This window comes from the organism of the source record quoted next, unplaced genomic scaffold (genome assembly GCF_019419815.1).
Source record: "Pyrus x bretschneideri cultivar Hongxiangsu unplaced genomic scaffold, Pyrus_bretschneideri_v1 Contig29, whole genome shotgun sequence".
Classification (NCBI taxonomy): domain Eukaryota; kingdom Viridiplantae; phylum Streptophyta; class Magnoliopsida; order Rosales; family Rosaceae; genus Pyrus; species Pyrus x bretschneideri.
In genome coordinates this window covers 2,485,923-2,505,410 of record NW_025999601.1, presented here as the reverse complement: position 1 = coordinate 2,505,410, position 19,488 = coordinate 2,485,923, and the positions used below count along the sequence as shown (strand labels likewise).

The 19,488-nt window shown below is 36.9% G+C and overlaps 1 protein-coding gene across 1 annotated transcript; it reads right to left on the bottom strand.

Moving 5' to 3' along the window:
• Positions 1–1,487: 1,487 nt before the first annotated feature.
• LOC103947684 (kiwellin-like) lies at positions 1,488–2,250 on the bottom strand. The gene has a single exon (XM_048588936.1). The coding sequence runs from the start codon at positions 2,190–2,192 to the stop codon at positions 1,539–1,541; it is 654 nt and encodes a 217-aa protein (XP_048444893.1). The 5' UTR covers positions 2,193–2,250; the 3' UTR covers positions 1,488–1,538.
• Between the last annotated feature and the right edge of the window lie 17,238 nt (positions 2,251–19,488).

Below are 19,488 nucleotides of genomic sequence, written 5' to 3'. Positions count from 1 at the left end.
GGTGACCCATTGGGAAGTTCTCGTGTGAGTTCCCAGAAACAAAACCGTGAGGGCGTGGTCGGGGCCCAAAGCGGACAATATCGTGCTACGGTGGTGGAGCGGTCCCGGGAAATGATCCGCCCCAGGCCAGGATGTGACACCATTGTACATTTTTTGAATGCCTAATATACCCTTAATTACATTTTTGACCTATACAAGTAATTGTATACGGATTAAAAGGTGGATTAGTGATTCTTGAAAAGAGAAATAAGCATTAATATTCATATTGTGATTTGATCACAATATATATATGATATAATTTAACTAATATGTGGGGAATCAATAAATGTGCCTAATAGTTGTGCTAATATATGGAGAATAATTTACCTACTACATAAAGAAATGTTATTTGCCTCAAAGTTATTTTACATATAAATATAGGTAAATTATTTTACACACACATATATAATAATAATATTTTACATATAAATATAGGCAAATTATTTTACACGCACATATAATAATAATAATAATAATAATAATAATAATAATAATAATAATAATAACAACGTGTGCCTTATATATATATATATATATATATATATATATATATATATTAATACATGTAAAATAATTTATCTATAACATATAGAAATGTTATTTTATTCAAAGTTAATTACCTATATTTTACATATAGATATTGGTAAATTACTTTACACATACATACATATGGTAACAATAAAATGTGCCTAACATATGTACTAATACATGCAAATTAATTTAACTACAACATTAATTTACCTATATATGACATATAAATATAGGTAAATTATGTTACAGACCATGATAATAATGTGATGAATATATATATATATATATGTGTGTGTGTGTGTGTGTGTGTGTGTAACATCCCACATCGACTAGGGGAGTGGATCCTGTAAGCCTTATATGTATATTCTCATCTCTACCTAACACGAGACCTTTTGGGAGCTCATTAGCTTTGGGTTCTATCAAAATTCCGAAATTAAGCAAGTTCGCGTGAGAGCAATCACAGGATGGGTGACCTACTAGAAAGTTCTCGTGTGAGTTCCCAGAAACAAAACTGTGAGGGCGTGGTCGGGGCCCAAAGCGGACAATATATATCGTGCTACGGCGGAGTCGAGCCCAGGATGTGGTGGGGACCCGGGCCGAGATGTGACAATATGTGTAATGGTTTATCTACAAAATATAAAAATATTACTTTATTTCAAATACATATAATTATAAGTGGCTAAAAAACGTGAAGAGGAGTAATTAGAATTTAATGCCCATATTATGTGGGCATGATTGAAGCCAAAATTGGAATGTTATGTGTGAGAAAACGTTAGAAGGGTTGTGGCATATGTTGTAAATTATTTGAAGTAATAGGTCATTTAATTTCTAATGTGGCTACATATTTGAATTTTGGGTTTATTTTAGATGTTTAAAGATATGTGAATTTTAATCTAAAAATTACGAGTTGTATAGACTTATATATAAAGAACCCTTTATTTTATTAAGTTCTATAATGGTAACTATAACTAGGCCATGGACCAAGTAACAGGCACAACGCCCAAATCTTTGTTCAGTCCCAAAGCGTCCCACACAGCCGAAGATCCATCAACAATGTTGTTCTGACACGGCGGTTGACCTCCATGCTCCTCATCGCATCCAGCACGCGAATCACATTCGTCAACCACTTTTGCCGTCACACTCTTCCCATTGCTTGCCGTAATTCTTATCATATTAAAACACCTCGACTTATTATTAAACCACCCAGTGGAAAGTGCCACAACCCGCTCGCTGTTGTTATGGTAATTTCCGTCACAATATGACGGGCCACCGCCATCCCCGCCTTGGCTGAAATCGTTGAGAGTAAGGCTGGCTTTTGTGGATGATGTCACAGCTGGAGAGCATGTGTATGTCGGGTATGATTTGCCGTCACAAACTAGAGTTCCTGACGACTTACAGTTGTCAGTCGTAGGAGGTGGTGAAGAGCCGTGTCTGCATTCTGTTGACCCAATATCGGGGTCGTCGTTACACTTGCCGTTGATGCAGATGAGCTGGCCAGCGCAGTCGTCGAGGGTTTTGCATGCGTCATTGCAGGAGGAGATGGCGGTGGACGGGAGAGGGAGGGAGACGACACTAAAGACGATGAGGGTAAGGGGAACCAAAAGCCCTAAATTACTTGCCATTTGGTAATTCTTTTGGAATATAAACGAGTTGGGAGTGAGACAAGAAGGAGATTGTGTGCACTTATATTTATAAGCGAAAAACTTGAAGGCTCATGGGAATGTACTAATATATACTACCTCTTGCAAATAAAAGTATTTTTACAATAATTGAATCCGTTCAATTTTCCAAGTTTCATTTGAAAATATATGCTAATGGTAGAGTCAAGATTTCATGTGAGGAGAAGCTTTTCATAAATTTAAAAGAATGGTAAATAACAATTACAAAACTATTAATCAAAACATCATAATAACATATTCATCAATAATGGTGTATTTGAAAGTGCTCTGAAAATAACTGAAGAAGTTTTTTATGAAGGTGATTTTAGAACTAATTCTTAATTAAAATACAAGTGAATCCTGAAAATGAACATGAAATGCTTCTTGCAAGAAGTACATAACTATTGATTCTCCCAAAATTCACTTACATTGCTTTTGGAACCCATCAACACTTTCACAAAAACACTTTTAGTCATTTTAAAAATACTTCCAAATATGCACAATATTAGTCATTGCATGATAACCTTGTCATCTATGATATTAAATTTAATAGGGAGAATCGCTAAAAAATGCTAAACATTAACACTTAATAATAGGTAAGATAGAGGAAAACAATAAAAAAAAGTTATAGAGAATAAGTCGGATTTTACAAATCTTATTGTTGTTATTAATTTGAATTAGTTGTAGACTTGGAGTCCTACTTAAGGGTTGCAGAGTGAAAGAGAAAAAATCAAAGTAGATGGTTTTTTTTATTTTTTTATTTTTTTATTTATTTTTTATTTTTAAAGTGAAGGTGTGACATCCCACATCGTCTATGGGAGTGATCCTTAAATGTATATTCCCATCCCTACCTAGTACGAGGCCTTTTGGGAGCTCACTGGCTTTGGGTTCCGTAGGAACTCCGAAGTTAAGCGAGAAAGGGGCTAGAGCAATCCCATGATGGGTGACTCACTGGGAAGTTGTTCTTGAGTTCCCAAAAACAAAACCATGAAGGAATGGTAATCCCAAAACGGACAATATCGTGCTACGGTGGGGAAGCGGGCCTGGAAGTGATCCACCCCGGGCTAGGATGTGACATTTGGTATCATCCCACATCGCCCAGGGGAGTGATCCTTATATGTATATTCCCATCCCTACCTAGCACGAGCCCTTTTGGGAGCTCACTGGCTTTGGGTTCCATGGGAACTCCGAAGTTAAGCGAGGAGTGCTCGAGAGCATTTCCAGGATGGATGACCCATCGAGAAGTTCTTATGTGAGTTCCCAGAAACAAAACCGTGATGGCGTAGTCGAAGCCCAAAGCGGACAATATCGTGCTACGGCAGTGGAGTCGGGCCCGGGAAGTGATCCCGCCCGGGCTGGGATGTGACAATTTGGTATCAGAGCCTAACCATGGCCGCGAGTGTGCCGATGAGGACGTCAGGCCCCTAAGGGGGGTGGATTGTGACATCCCACATCGTCCAGGGAAGTGATTCTTATATGTATATTCCCATCCTTACCTAGCACGAGACTTTTTGGGAGCTCACTGGCTTCGGGTTCCATGGGAACTCCGAAGTTAAGCGAGTAATGCGCGAGAGTATTCCTAGGATGAGTGACCCATCGAGAAGTTTTCATGTGAGTTCCCAGAAACAAAACCGTGAGGGCGTAGTCAGAGCTCAAAGCAGACAATATCGTGCTACGGCGGTGGAATCGGGCCCGAGAAGTGGTCCCGCCCGGGCTGGGATGTGACAGAAGGTTTATGTTAAGGGTATTTTATCAAATATTATAAAGATTATTAAGTTTATTCATATAACTATAATAAAATATTAGAGTGAGCGGTGGGATGTAACCAGACCAGGAAGTTGGAAGTTAATCAAAGTAGATGGAGATTTTTTTTTTTTAAATTTAAAAGTGAAGGTTTATGTTAAGGGTATTTTATCAAATATTATAAAGATTATTAAGTTTATTCATATAACTATAATAAAATATTAGAGTGAGCGGTGGGATGTGACCAGACCAGGAAGTTGGAAGTTGGAATTTGGAATAGGAAAGAATAAGTTTGAATTTGTTGCATTGTTGACCAGTAAGTGGAGGATTGTACATATATTAAGTATGATAATAATGGGCATCGGTAGGTAGACTGAATACGTAGGTTAAAATTATAAATTTAAATGATGTGGCATCAATAAAAAATAAGTACGTTAATTAATATTTAAATAATAATTCAATTATCAACTTTGATGTCATTTAGTTTACAAAATTTTAATCTGCAAATTTTGCCTCCCTAATATTACCCGATACTAATAGGAGGGTTGAAAAGAAATGGTAATGCTAGTGAGACTAAATGTGTAGACTAAATTTTGTAAACTAAATAACATGAAAGTTGATGATTATATTAACTTCCATAATATATTCTCAAAATCTATGACATGGAAGTTGATTGGATTATCTTTCACAAAGATAAAACTTACGATTAGAATCTTCCTGTATAGAAGAACCAACAAAACCCATCAATCGAAGGAAACCAGAATCTCCCTATATCGAAGAAATCACAGGCAAGACACTAAGACGCTTGAAGACTCGACGCGCTTTTCGGATTCAACACTCCTGAAGGATGGATGAAAGAGAGAATAGATAACAAAACCCAGAAAGTCGTGGTTGCTTCCGTAGCCACTGCGCCAACCAGCAAGACTAACACCACAAGTCTTCGGGAAGGTGGCATTGTGGATACGTTTTTCTCTCTTGCCCCGTCTCCTACTTACACCATCAAGACCGCTACAGAAAATGGCAGCCACAAATGACCAAATTTATCATATGATGTAAGTAAATTCCAACGTTAGAACTAGGATATGCTTTTCAGCTATGGATCCATTCAGCGTTCACACGAATAAGTAGACCCGAAAGCGAGACGGGCCGGACACGTAAGGCCAATCATGTTTCACGATGCTACGAGTGAACACTGAACAGTCGATCCTTTCCGTAATATGTGTGGTTCAGAGGAGTTTCAAGGATTTTTGAATGGGTAGTGCTAATGAAATTAAATTTAGAGATTAAATTACCAATTTAGGGTTCTTTAGATATAGACCCTTGCAAGTCTTATTTCCTATATAAAAACTCACCTAATTATAAACATCCAAATAAAACCCAAATTTAAAAGTGATTGCCATGTAGGAAAGTAATTGACCTATTAATACAAAATATTTACAACTTGTACCACAATATTCAAAATAAATTAATAAATATTATTGCTCACCTTAATTACACTGAACAAATAATTTATTGCATATTATTACCCCTAACACACACATATATACACATATATACGTTCAAATGTATATAGTATTACCATAAGCTCAATATATATATATATATATATGTATGTATGTATGTATGCATGCACAGTACTACATATATGATCAAACATATTATACTAATTAATCTACCTATATGTAAATTTACGATGAGCAAATAACATATATTTTGTAGTTATTTTATTTTGTATGCATCATCATATATATTGGGCACATTTTATTATTATATGTACAAAATAATGGGTAAAATGGTATTGAATAAAATAATAATTTTTTTATTTTTTATTTTTTTTAATGTAGGTACATTATTTTGCATGTATTTTGCATACATTGGGTTTGCTTTATACGTAGGTAAATTATTTTGCATGTATTTTACATATAGTGGAGAAATTATTTTGCTTTTTTTTTAAGCAATCTAACATTTTAAAATTCGAATAGTAGGTACACTGAATCAAATAACATTTTCTCTAGGTAAATTATTTTGCATGAATTTTTACGTATACCAGCCATGTTTTTTTTTGTTGTTATATATGTGTGTGAAATAATTTACCTACATTTATATGTAAAATATAATTTGTTGACTTAACTAAGCATGTATTATTACATATATTAGGCATGTTTTGTTGTTATTATATATTAGGCAATAAATTTATTGTTTTTTTAATTTTGTAAAACCGTTAATTCTCCCTTACAATCTATATGGAACTAATTGTGTACATCAAACATTCAAATAGGGGTGTTTTGGGCATCGACAATTTTTAAATGTGTAAAGTCAAATATAATTAATGAATTTGCTGATGTGGAATCTAGTCAATGGGTTTTATTTGAGGAAAAAACTTATGACGGGTTTTATGTAGTGAAAATTAAATTTTAAGGGTTAAAGTCATATTTTCTGTTAAATTTATCAACTAAATTATGTGGCATTAATAAGAATGAACATGTTTATCAATACTTAAGTAATAAATCAATCATGAACTTTCACGTCCTTTAGTTTCTAATATTTAATTTATAAATTTTATCTCTCTAACATTACCCTTTTTAAATGACATCATTTTAACGAGAATGGTTGAATAGTCAAGCGGTCAAAATTTTTCTGGTGCTGGTCATTGGGGAAGTTGGGAAGGAAACTCCCCTAATAGGAAATGAATCATTTCCGGATCTCTTCTACCTAATTTTTCTTATCAAACAATACGGGCCCTTGAAATTTAATCTAACGGCTAAAAACACAAGTCTACTCTAAAAGTTATAATAATTTTAGCCGTTCGATCAAATTTCAAAGACCTGGATTGTTTGATGAGGAGGATTAGGTAGAAGGGATCCGGAAATGATCCCTTTCCCCCCCTAAGAGGCCATGGAAGTCTTTAAGCCAACCAATCAAACAACGTCTATCAAGCAACCTTTTACATGGTTAGTTCCCCCGAGCCTTCCAAACTCCCAAATTCCAAGTCAACTGGTGTGTTAAACAGCCAAACTTCCTTAATATGTTATCAACGTTTAAGTAATTAACCAACCATCAAATTCTAAGTCCTTTAATTTTCAAAACTTTGTCTTCAAATTTGCAAACTAAATGATGTGTCACTAATAAGAATAAACATGTTTATCAACGTTTGAGTAATCAACCAATCATCAATTTCCAAGTCGTTTAGTTTTCAAAACTTTGTTTCCAAATTTAGTCTCCCTAGCATTACCCTATTACTCAAGTGTTGATTAACGTGTTTATTTATTTTTTGATGACATATTATTTAGTTTGCAAATTTAGTCTACTTAGGATTACTTGAAAAGAAACGGTTAGGATGGGCCTAAGCCAATCCTCATCTCTTCGTCCCTTCACCATTGATCTACCCTACGATAAAATATTCGAATCGAAAATTGTTTAGTTATCCAAATGTATCAAATAAATAGACGGTTTACCATGAATATGTTATTTGGTATTTACGTTGTCGATTTATTTCATACCTTTGGATGCATAAACGATTCCTAATTCAAATGTTTTTGTAGGGATGATCATCAAATGAAAATTATAAATTGGACGATTCCGATTATAAAATTTATACAGTAAAGACACGTCATTTGCAATAAGTGAGATATGTGCATTCTCTTATAGGGGATATAAAAGTATTATTCTAATTATAATAAGTTGTAAGAATTGAAATTATCGTATTATTTGAAGATGTTACATTATTTTGTTCGAAAGATAACCATGCAATTTGAAATGGGTCTATTGGTTTGCCCAATTTAATTACCCCTACACATTTAGGCTTCAAAATTTCGGAGTCTTTCCGTCCAGGGGTGGCGCCAGTCCAACAAATCCAAGTATATAATTATAAATCTATGTCTGTGATGCCACGCAATTAGTACATATTACTGAAAGGCATGCAACGCCTATGGTGTTAGGTTAACCAAATTTGCCGTAATTGGCTGCTTTCAAAATTGTGGCGGGGATAAAACGCAGGCTGTGGTATTGCTTGTTTATTGTATGGACAACTTTCATCTCCCTTTCTACATGTTTTGTATTAAAGTTTTTTAAGTCTGTTACGTCTTCTATGAGAAATCGTAGAACTGAAAAATCCCACGAACCTACATGTATGTGGCCTCAAACTAGCAACTTAAGATGTACTTTGGGGAATTGTTATACAAAATAATCGTAATTAGTGCCAAATGTGATGTACAACCAAAGACATTGAAATGTACACTTAGCTTTTTCGGCCGCGTATTGGCTCACCTGCAATTTATGGACGGTAGTTTAGTTGAAGCTTTTTCGTGTAACATGAGAAGTTCACCAAATTTATATTTTGGTGGGGTTCAGCTCCTATTTTTATATCTTCCCTTGCTATTACCGTTTCTTATAAACATTCCGCTTTTTCTTGTATTCTTTTCACGAAATTTGGTTTTATGTCATCCCCTCACTGTATTTTTATTTATCTGATAAATTTGATTGGTTTTGGTGCTTGCTGGGGAAAGAAACATGAGAATTTCACGGTTCTAAAAACAGGGTGAAGTCAAAGAGAAAGGGAATGGGCTAGTTTTTGTCAATTGGAGTTGCGTCCACAAATAGTCAGTGGAAAAGACTTTCTATAGTGGTTTGACTTAGGTAGAATGGCCATAGCGAAAACATTCATCCCCTTTTTTGGTCAAATTCTGTCAAATTATCGGAGACAAAGATCCACACATCGGTAACTACATAGAGCCAATGAGACTGACCCTACACGCGGAGGCAAGGAACCCACCCATCACGTGGTAGTATGGGTCTACTCTCTGACTTTGATACCATGTCAAATTATCAGAGAGATGGCCAAAGATCCATTTCTAACAACACCGATATTATCCTCAACTTATTAATTACTACATGTACAAGTATTGGGTTTTATCATAAAAAACTTCAGTATTAGTTGGAGTGAGGTTAAAAATATTTAAATTCTTATTTTCTAAAAAATACGATCGATGTGAGATATTTTAACAAATTTCTACATTTCCCATCACTCTAAACGCATTAGCCATGACCACTTTGAACTGAGTCAATGATTCATTCCCCTTTTTTGGTCAATTCTTCATTTCCCATCACTCTGAAAACATTAGCAATGCGCACTTTGAATTGAATCAATGGGTTTACCCAATTTTTTTTGCTAATATTTTTTTTATTAGGAACTTTAACGAAAAGCTCACAGTATTGTTTACTTTAACAAAAAATCACATATTTACACTAAAAAGTCAATCATGATACTACTCACCTTACCCCTTGTTTTGTCCTTATTGTTAAAATTTAAAGTTTTCAAGCCATTTTCATTAGTTTTCTTTATTTTTTAATCCTTGACTAATTGTTAGGACGGTACAAATAATTAAACTATTTGAGTCCCAACGTCCGTATATATTAAGTTGAAGGACTTGTATATGTGCGTATTTTTACTTTCTAATTTTTACAAATTTCTTTTTCTAAGAGAATAAATATATAAAATTGGGTCAAATGACTAGAAATTTTGACCAGAAGTTGTGGTTTTCATTGTTAAAAATTAACAAGAGGTCCCAATTCGAAATGCGTGTGTGTTTTGTTTTTTCTTCCAATTTTTAAGAAGTTTTGTTTGATTGTTAATTTATACTAGCTAGTAGCTATGTGGGTTGCACAAGTTTTTAGACAGTCATACCAATTCAAGTCTAACCTTCAACAAAGAGTAATACTAAGTAGACTAAATTTGCAAAACATATGACGTGTCACTAATAAGATATAAGCACGTTAATCAACACTTAAGTAATAATCCAATTATCAACAACCACATCATATGGTTTACAAAATTTGGCTTAAAATTTAGGGTTAGTTTGGCAGTGTGATGCTTAAAAAAGAAAAAAAAAAAAACAGTTTGTTAAAAAATCTGAAACATCAAATGTAAAAATTTTTTGTTTAAAAAAAAAAACACTGCTACCAATAACAATAGAAAAGCATAGGAAAGAAGAAGTAGGGTCTACCATCCTTCTAAAAAAAGTAATTTTTTTTCCAAAGAATAATAATCAGTGCTCATTTAATGAAATTTTCAAATGGCAAGTATACCGCCACATATTTTACCAACCTACAATCATTGCCCCTACAATATTATTATATCACATTAAATACTATCATTTTTAGTCATTTAACATATTCACCAGCAATTTATACAAAAGTTTACCAAACACTCAGATACTATTTTTTTTCGTTAAAAGCACTTTTACAAAAAAAAAAAAAAAAAAAAAAAGGTTTACCAAACACTTAAACAACTTTATTTTACAATTGTTTATTCTCACAAAACAATAGAAATTTTTTTTTTTTAATTTTTGAAAAAAGCACATCATGTCACATCCCGGCCCGGGGCGGATCACTTCCCGGGCCCACTCCACCACCGTAGCACGATATTGTCCCCTTTGGGCTTACCATTCCCTCACGGTTTTGTTTTTGGGAACTCACGAGCAACTTCCCAGTGAGTCACCAATCATGAGATTGCTCTAGCCCCCTTCTCGCTTAACTTCTGAGTTCCTACGGAACCCGAAGCCAGTGAGCTCCCAAAAGGCCTCGTGCTAGGTAGAGATTAGAATATACATTTAAGGATCACTCCCCTAGGCGATGTGGGATGTCACAATCCACCCCCCTTAGGGGCCCGACGTCCTCGTCGGCACACTTCCGGCCAAGGATTGGCTCTGATATCAATTGTCACATCCCGGCCCGGGAGCCCGGGGCAGATCACTTCCCGGGCCCACTCCACCACCGTAGCATGATATTGTCCGCTTTGGGCTTACTATTCCCTCACGGTTTTGTTTTTGGGAACTCATGAGCAACTTCCCAGTGGGTCACCCATCATGGGATTGCTCTAGCCCATTTCTCGTTTAACTTCGGAGTTCCTACGAAACCCGAAGCCAGTGAGCTCCCAAAAGGCCTCGTGCTAAATAGAGATGGGAATATATGTTTAATGATCATTCCCTTGGGTGATGTGGGATGTCACACATCAATACCAAACTAGCATGGTCATTCCAGCAAAATTGCTTGGACTTCGCCTATTGCCCCGAACAAAGTGATGGTGGCACTATTGCTCCATATGATCCAACTCCGCTCGAAGTTATTAAGTCCATGATAGGACTTTTGAGATAATTGTAATCCGATCAGCCTTACTCCGACCTTGAAAAATCATGGTTCCATAATGCCCCTAACTATTTATCTAAAAAGTGACCTGTTCCCTTTGAGGATAGATAGTTACCCAAAAACCATGCCTTTCGGGGTAAGCTGGAATACATACCATTTAGTCATATTCCTTTGTTTGGTGATCCGATTCTTTGTTGAGTAGCGAACACACTTCAGATTCAAACGTGTGGTCTCAAATGTTACTATACAAAGATCGCAACAATTATGCATTTCACATGGGCACATTTTGCAATAGACGACCCTTCATTTCTCCGAGTAGCTTCGATCTCTGTATCTATCAATCTTGAGGCAAGGACTCTTTGTATTCAACGGTGAGATTGCCTAGCGCTTTATCTTTAAATAGCTCATTCACGGATAAGACTCTTCACACTTCCTTATTTCTTCCATTCAGTTTGCATCATGGAGCCTCATCGTATGCTTCGATCCTCTCTTCAAACCAGGTCATTCTTTGAACCTTCAATACTTAAATCTCCAAATCAGAAACTTACTTCCACCATATCAATAGCAAGCCAAAATTAAACTAGAATCCCATAATAATCTCCCTTGTTTCTTGCAGTTTGTTCCATAACATTCATCCCCATGTGATATCCTCATCTCCGTTTTCACGCATAGGTTCAATCTCAACAAAGTATGGAGATTCTTTAGAGGGTTCTTTGTTAGAGCCCTCTTTGTCTTCTTTTATGAGTGGACGCCGGTGACGATTGAACTTCATCAAAGTTGATGATCCTGGCCAAGCTTGCATCATAGTCTTCATAGGAAAATTTTCATGTTAGTGGTGAAGGTTTGTCCCCCTCACCCAACAAACAATTGTACTTTTTTGTGCCCTTTTCTTGGGACTTTGATAATAAACATGTGTTTGTATGAATCTTTTCTCCTTTTCATCTTTTGCTTCCTTATTCATGGAATAAAATCTTAATCTTCTAAATATTTACAAAATAAATTAACCTTTAGAGAAAATAAGTGATAGAGCGGAATATGAATAAGTTTGCGAGTATGTGACATCGACAAAAAACCCCTTGGTAATGTTGATTTGGAAAAAATTACCTTCCAAACATAGTTATGAAGTCACAGACTTGTACAAGAAGCTTGGAATCTGTCATCTCACTTCCACTCCTAGATATCCACAATGTAATTGGCAAGCAGAATCCTTGAACAAGATTATTTTGCAATGCTTGAAGAGAAGGGTGGAAAAGAAAAGGAAATGGCTAGAAGAGCTGCCCGGGATCTTTGATAAGCTCATATCTATATATATTTTACATCAAATTCACTTGTCTTTTATTAGTTAGTTCCTTATATTTTTGAGCTATTTACTTTGTTTTTGTGTTTTGTAGGATTTGTCAAGTAAAGAAAAGAAAAATAGCACAAGTGGAATTTTAAGTAACAAATTTGTCAAAACTGCCTGTGCAGGTCAGCTGACTTTGGAAGCAAGTTTCGGACAGCTCAGAATGAATTATAGAATGAGCCTTATATGCTTGGAAAGCTACATATGTTTGTTTTCTGGAGCATTTCGCGGATTGTTAATATCATTTTTCTAGAAGAAGTTATGGCCGTTTTAACATTGAAAGGTTCCCAAGAGGCTGAGCAGTTTGTAACTGACAAGAAAGCATTGAAAGCAATAAATCCAATAAAACTAACAGCCAAAACTGATGCAGCCAAGAACAAGCCAGCTAACACCTATTCAAATATCAGAGGAAATGGAAAATTAAGTGAGAGTAATGTGCATAAAGGCTGCCCAAAGAGTTACAATTGTTTTATCATTTCCTCTCACTTATTGTCATCACTAAATGACTGTTAGTGGGGTGAGTTATGGAGAAGAAACTGGGGCAGCAAGCAAGAAGAAAAAGGATGTAGGTTTCAGCGGCAAAAGAGGGGAAAAAAAAGGTGGAAAAAAAAGATAGAAAAAAAAAGGAAGGAAAGCAAGGAAAAAAGGCAAGGCTACTGCGTTCGGGAAGGAAGGAAAGGAAGGAGGAAATCTTGGCATTCTCTTCTTTCGGTTTTATCTTCTCAAACTCATGTCTTTCTTTTGGTTTAATTTGAGAATTATGTGTAACTAATTTTTAGTAGTTAGGGGCTGTTTTGAAGCCCCTAATATGATTGCAATTTTGTTATGACATTTCGTTTGAATTACTTTTATGAATGGATGAAAATTAGTTCACTACTTGTCTCATTGATGAATTCTTTATGTGTTTTCTACGGATGCATACTTAGTAAGCATGTCTAGGATTCTAATGCTATGAATATGTGTGTGCTTGCCCTTGTCAAATGAGGACCTACATATGTTCTAAAGTAGTACTTGTTAATTGCGATTAATATGTGAATCAATTTCTAGGATAAGTAAGACAACGCTAGTACTTACGATGCCTTGTGATGACTCAAACTCTTTTCGTTCTTAATGATTTCTACTTGTTAAAACTATGAACACAGCATTCTAGATTGCATGTTAGGGACTAAGTTAAGTTGAAAACGCCATTCTCTTAACATACTACATAAGAAAGAGTAATAGGTTGAGTTCTAACATTGAGCCAACTTGAGCATCTTCATCCGAAAATGAAAGGAATTTGAATGAAAAATAACATGTTTGCATGATTATTTGGTGGTGGATAGCAATTCCCCTAACTCGTTTTTCTTAATTTGTGAACTACTTAACAATCTATTTCTGTTCTGTTTTTGTTTGATTTAATTTAAATAGCAAATCAACTCCAAAAATCCCAAATATTTGTGTGAGTATAGCTCTGTGTGTCTAGTGTCTTCATATAAAATTTCATAGACTTTAGATAAGTGTAAGTCGGTCTAATAATTATTTTTCGGTTACCGGTCAGTAGGGACAGCAACACAGTTTTTGTGACACTTTAAGTAGTTAGATAAAACAATCTTCTGCGAGAAAGACCCTTATTTTCATATACTACAATTGACAAATCTTAGTGTTAATAAGGAAAATCAATACTTTGTGGTGTGCTTTTAATTCTATCAATCTTATGTGTATATCAAACAATAGTTCGCAAAGTTAAGGGAGAAAGACCATTCTCCATGGCTTACAGAATAGAAGCCGTCAACCTAGTCCAAGTCACCACTATGTCAAATCTGCATGCCGAAGAATGAACCACTTTGGAAAACGTAGGAATCTTCAAATCCAACCTCGACTTTACGTCAAGAATATACCCAAGTCCGATTGGCCGTCTACCAGCAGCAGATTCAATCATCCTACAACAAAGATGTCAAACCCAGAAGTCTACAAGTAGGGGATTTGATCTTAAGAGAAGTCTTCAAAAACACCAAAATTCCAGGAAAATGCAAGCTATGGGTAAATTGGGAAGGGCCATATAAGATCGTTGGGGTAGGAAGCAAAATAACCTACTATTTGGGATGCATAGATGAGACCTCTGTCGATGCAAATTTCTGCCTTCTTTTGATTAACAAAACTGCACTTGCAATATAATCAACACATTTGGTTAAAGACCAAAAGTGTCACGCATCCAGGAGGAGTAGGGGTTTTTTGGTCAAATGACCTCCGATGCTTAAGTTAGAAACTTTGAGAGAATGAGTGTTTGACTTTTTTGTATAGCAAAAGGCTTCTTGAATTTTGGAGATGAAGTGGGTATTTATAGGAAAGAAGAAAATAGGGGGTCGACCCTCTAGGGTTTATTAGTGGCCAGCCCTTTAGGGTTGTGTTTAAGTGGGAATATTCCAAGATACTTCTGTAAATAATATCTTGGAATAAGTAAATAAATATCCTAAATAAATAATTAGGATTACTTACTTGAAAAATGTCTTCTCTTACTAGGAATGTATTTATGATAGGAATAAAGAATTATTCTATCATAAATACCTTTGACTTTTCTACAGGCAGGGGTGCCTTGAGCAGTCGTGGTTCTCAGCCTGCTTTACCTTAGCTGGGCGTGGTGAATGAGAATGCTCCCTACTCATTTAATAGGGGCAGTCTTGTCTTTCTGGGAAAATAATCTATGTGTTAGCTCCATGATTTTTGGGATTATTTTTAGTTCCACAAATGCCCCCACATCTGCTAGGCTGCTCGTAGGAAAGGGCATGAGGTGTAGGAATCCAAAGCTACATAGGTAGATATGGCGTGGCTGCTAGGCTCTTACGGTTCTAGGTTCGCGAGTTGGTGAGGTGCATGGCCATGGGGCTTAGCGCAGAGCGCTGGGTTTTATGGCCTTCTTTTTAAATTTTTTTTTTTTTTTTTTTTGTTTATTCTTTGAACTGCTTTCTAACAATTTTTCCTTGCGCCATTGTAGGATTTTTTCGAACATGTCTTCCTCCAGTCGCAAGAATGATGAATTTATTCCACTGTTGTATTGCCAGGGTAGATCTGCAAGTAAGCTAGGCTACTTTAAGGCTGCTCATTTTAAGATAGGTTCAGATGAGGAGTTCAAAGACTTCCTCGAGATGTTCAAACACGCAATTTCTTTTGGGATTCACTTGAAGCGGGCCAAGGAAGGTAGCAGCTATGAGCTGTGTGGGTCTAGAAAAGCTATCAAGTTTCATAACTACTACTTTGTGCTAGGTTCACCTTTCCTATGCTCCATGAATTTTGCTCCTGCTCAGTGTTCTCCGAATGCGGTCCAAGTGATGGTGGGGTTCCACAACTTCAGCTGGTTCTTTGACTTGGGCCTGACCACAAACGAGTTTTGGTATTTTCTTTGACATAGGCTACGTCGATGATGTTGGGAGCTGAGGATCCGATGTAGGCTCTTTGATCATTTGAGCAAAGGTGATATTGACTAGGCCAATGAGACCCTAGAAATCAACAGAGAGTGGGAATTCGACTATTGGCTTGAGCTGCGCGTTTCAACTACTTTCATTGATGGTAAGTGGGTTGCTAAGTCTCTAAGTTGCTTTATTCTTTTGTTTAGCTTTTTTCCTAAATTATCATCCTCTATTTATGTGTATTCAAAATTTAGCTTAACTCCCAAGATATCTCTAGATATGAAGAAGGTGTACATTGCTTTGGGTATCCTTGTTGAATATTTCAAGTGCCACTGGCTGCTCAGTCTTCTTTGACATGAGAAATGTGGACTATCGCCAAAGGAGGAGATCAGAAAGATCAAGAATGAGGCGCTAGCTTGTCCGATTATTACTGTGAAGCCTGCTTCTGAAGAAGGCAGAAGAAAGAAGTCAAAGACTTCTACATCTACTGGGGACATGCCTACTGAGAAGAAGCCGAAGACTTCTTCCACTGCTCGCGAGGGTTCGTCAACTATTGGAAATCTCGTGATTGATTTGGCTTATTCTAAGGAGAAGAAAGAAGCTACTGGATTTGAGCTTATGAAGCCCATTGCTCCGAGGGTTGCCAGAACAATCGCCGACAAGATTAGGTAGTGGAGGAGTTTAGCCATGCCCCCTGTGCTTGGGTTTGTTCTGAGATAACCTTCAGCGTCTAAGTTTAATTCGATTCCAGAGAAGCGTGCAGTGGAGAAGAGCGATGATGGTGATTCCACTGCCAAGGCCCGCATTTCTTGTTAAGAATGAAGCATCTACCCACATGAGCAACTGTGAAAAGATTGCCAAACCAACCTTATGGGAGTTTTTTCGAGATCCAAGCACTGTTAAAGCCTGATCTGCATAAGGGCATGGAAGCATGTGCCAAGTTTGTCGATGGAATTAGCAAGGTTATTGACTCCAGTTTCCTTGTGAGGCATGAAGTTCATTCAATGAGGGGTTCCTGCTCACTATGATGCAAAGATTTGTGATCCTGGCAGCCGAGTACACGCATATAGAGTAGGATGACGCCAAGCCTGCTAGTAGCAGAAGCTTGCTCAGTTACCGAGAAAGTTAAAGAGTTGGAGTTTGAACTTGCCTTTTTGAAGAGATTTGATGTCTTTACCTTCACTGCTTTACAGCTTGAGATTGTTCATCAAGAGATCGTTGATTTAAAGGCTCACCAAGAGATCAATGTCCAAGTGATGCTAGTATAGGACCTCGAATGAGCCATTTCAGAACTTCGGTCTTCCCATGATGCAAAACGTAGAGCTGCTAGTAATGCATAATGATGTGGTTCAGCTTAAGAAGGCTACCAGTAAACTTGAGTCCAAGGAAATGGAGCTGCAAGGAATGCTATTTATTATCAAGAACCTAAAGAAAGAACTAGATGAATTGCAGAGTGCTCGTACTGACCTGATTGAGGAGAATAATCAGCTGAAGAGTGAGAAATCCAATCTTAAGCTCTTGCTCAAGTTCAAGATAACTTAATTTTTTTCTAACAAGGACCTCAAGCTTTTTCCTATTTCTACAGAGGGTTTGCTTAAGTTTTTATTTGAGATCGTCATTGGTGGAGCAGCTAAAGATCAGGTTGCCCAGGTAAGAGTAACCAAAAGTGGTGCCGCCTAGGTAAGGGCGGCTAATGACAGTGCTGCCCAGGATAAGACAGATGTAAATGAAATGTGGAAGGTTGATGCTACTAGAAGTGATGTGGCTGCTGAAGATGTCCAAGTTGCTGAAGAGTAGCCTTTTTAGATAGATTTTAGGATTGACTTTCTTTTCCTTTCCTACTCTGCCTTTTCTTTTGCTTAAACTCTGTCGACCTTTGTGCCAGTTTACCAATTTGCTAGGAATTAATAAACTGTTTCTCTTCGTTTTTTTTCATCTTTGTCTCTTTGCTTCACTTCAAGCTTTAGCCGTAGAATAAACAATTGAGTAGGCTGCTTTGAACAAAGTAGTTAAGCCCATCCCCATTACTTTAAGCACCAAATTTGAGTTGTCTAGTATGACCTTCACTTGCTTGAGGCATCTTTCGAAACTTCTAACTTGTAGGGTTGAATGACCTCTGTAGTTGCATGTATCATATCGATGGTCCATTATATCTATAACCACAAGGTCGTTAGGGAAGCGTGCTATTTTTTAATAAGTAGAAGGGTTTGCATGGTCTATGTGACTGCTAATCTAGGCTTAGGACCTCTACAAAGTTGTTAGCCAAATGGTCAATAGCCAAGTGCCTTACTCACAAAAGCAGGCGAGTCTGCATGACCGTTCAGTTGTTAACTTTGATCTTCTAGGGCGTTGAACTACTGAGCTTTGTCTTGCATTGTTGCCTATGACCATAATTTACTTAGTTGGTCATCATTTCTTTAATCATTTGAGCTACATAGCATGCATCACAACATACTAAAGGTTGGTCAAACATGAAATTCTCTACCGTTTCGCATCAAAAGTGCATGGTTTTATGTAATTTCGTGGGCAGTGGTTCAAAAAATGCTTTGCACTTTATGTAACTAATTTCGTAGGCTGCGTAGCAAGTAGCACAGTACTTTAGGAATCAGTGTGAACCCATGGGTTATTCTGCGCTAGGCAGTGTATATGTGCGCTAACTGTTAATCTTTCACAAGATTATGCGGTTGTATAGGTTTAAGCAGTTAACTACTCGAGGCTGTATCGTAGGTAATCTTCCGAAAATCATAGGTTGCTCGTTGAATTGGCAATGGCTTTAGGATTCTAGGGATATGTAGAAAGCGCAAGTTGGTCACATATAAGATGCTTATACTATAGTAAATTTGTGACATCCCGTCCCGAGATTATAAAAAAAAAAACGTACGTGTGAATTGACTATTTTACCCCTAGTTCGTTACATTTACGTTTGGTGTTGTTTTGTGTGGTGTGGCATGTGTTGGACCACACACACACACTCACACACACTGTCTCTCACTCTCCCGTGTTTTGGTGGGCCCTGAGATAGTGGAGGAGACTACTCAGAATGTTCAAGGAATTAAGTCTAACTTGAAAGCGGCCCAGGATCGGCAGAAGAGCTTAGCAGACAGGCATGCTACCGATCGAGTATATAAGGTTAATGATTAAGTATTCTTGAAGCTATCGCCTTGGAAAGGGGTAGTAAGGTTCGGGAAAAAGGGTAAGCTGAGCCCTAGGTACATCAGACCTTATCAGATCACCGAGTGAGTTGGTGAGGTTAATTACAGGCTTGAGTTGCCTTCAGAGCTGTCTAAAGTGCATAATGTATTTCATGCTTCGATGCTCCGACATTATGTTGCTGATCCGTCGCATGTGATACCTCCTCAACCGTTGGAGATTAATCTAGATTTGACGTATGACGAGGAACCGTTAACGATCTTAGATTGGAAAGAGAAGGTTCTGAGGAACAAGATGGTGAACTTAGTGAAAGTTTTGTGGAGAAATCATTCAATCGAGGAAGTTACATGGGAGACAGAAGATCAGATGAGGGATTTGTATCCTAGATTGTTCTTCGATCACTAGGGGTTATATTTGGTTGTTTTGAATTTCGGGACGAAATTCTATTAAGGTGGGTAGGTTGTGACATCCCGTCCCGAGATTATAAAAAAAAAACGTA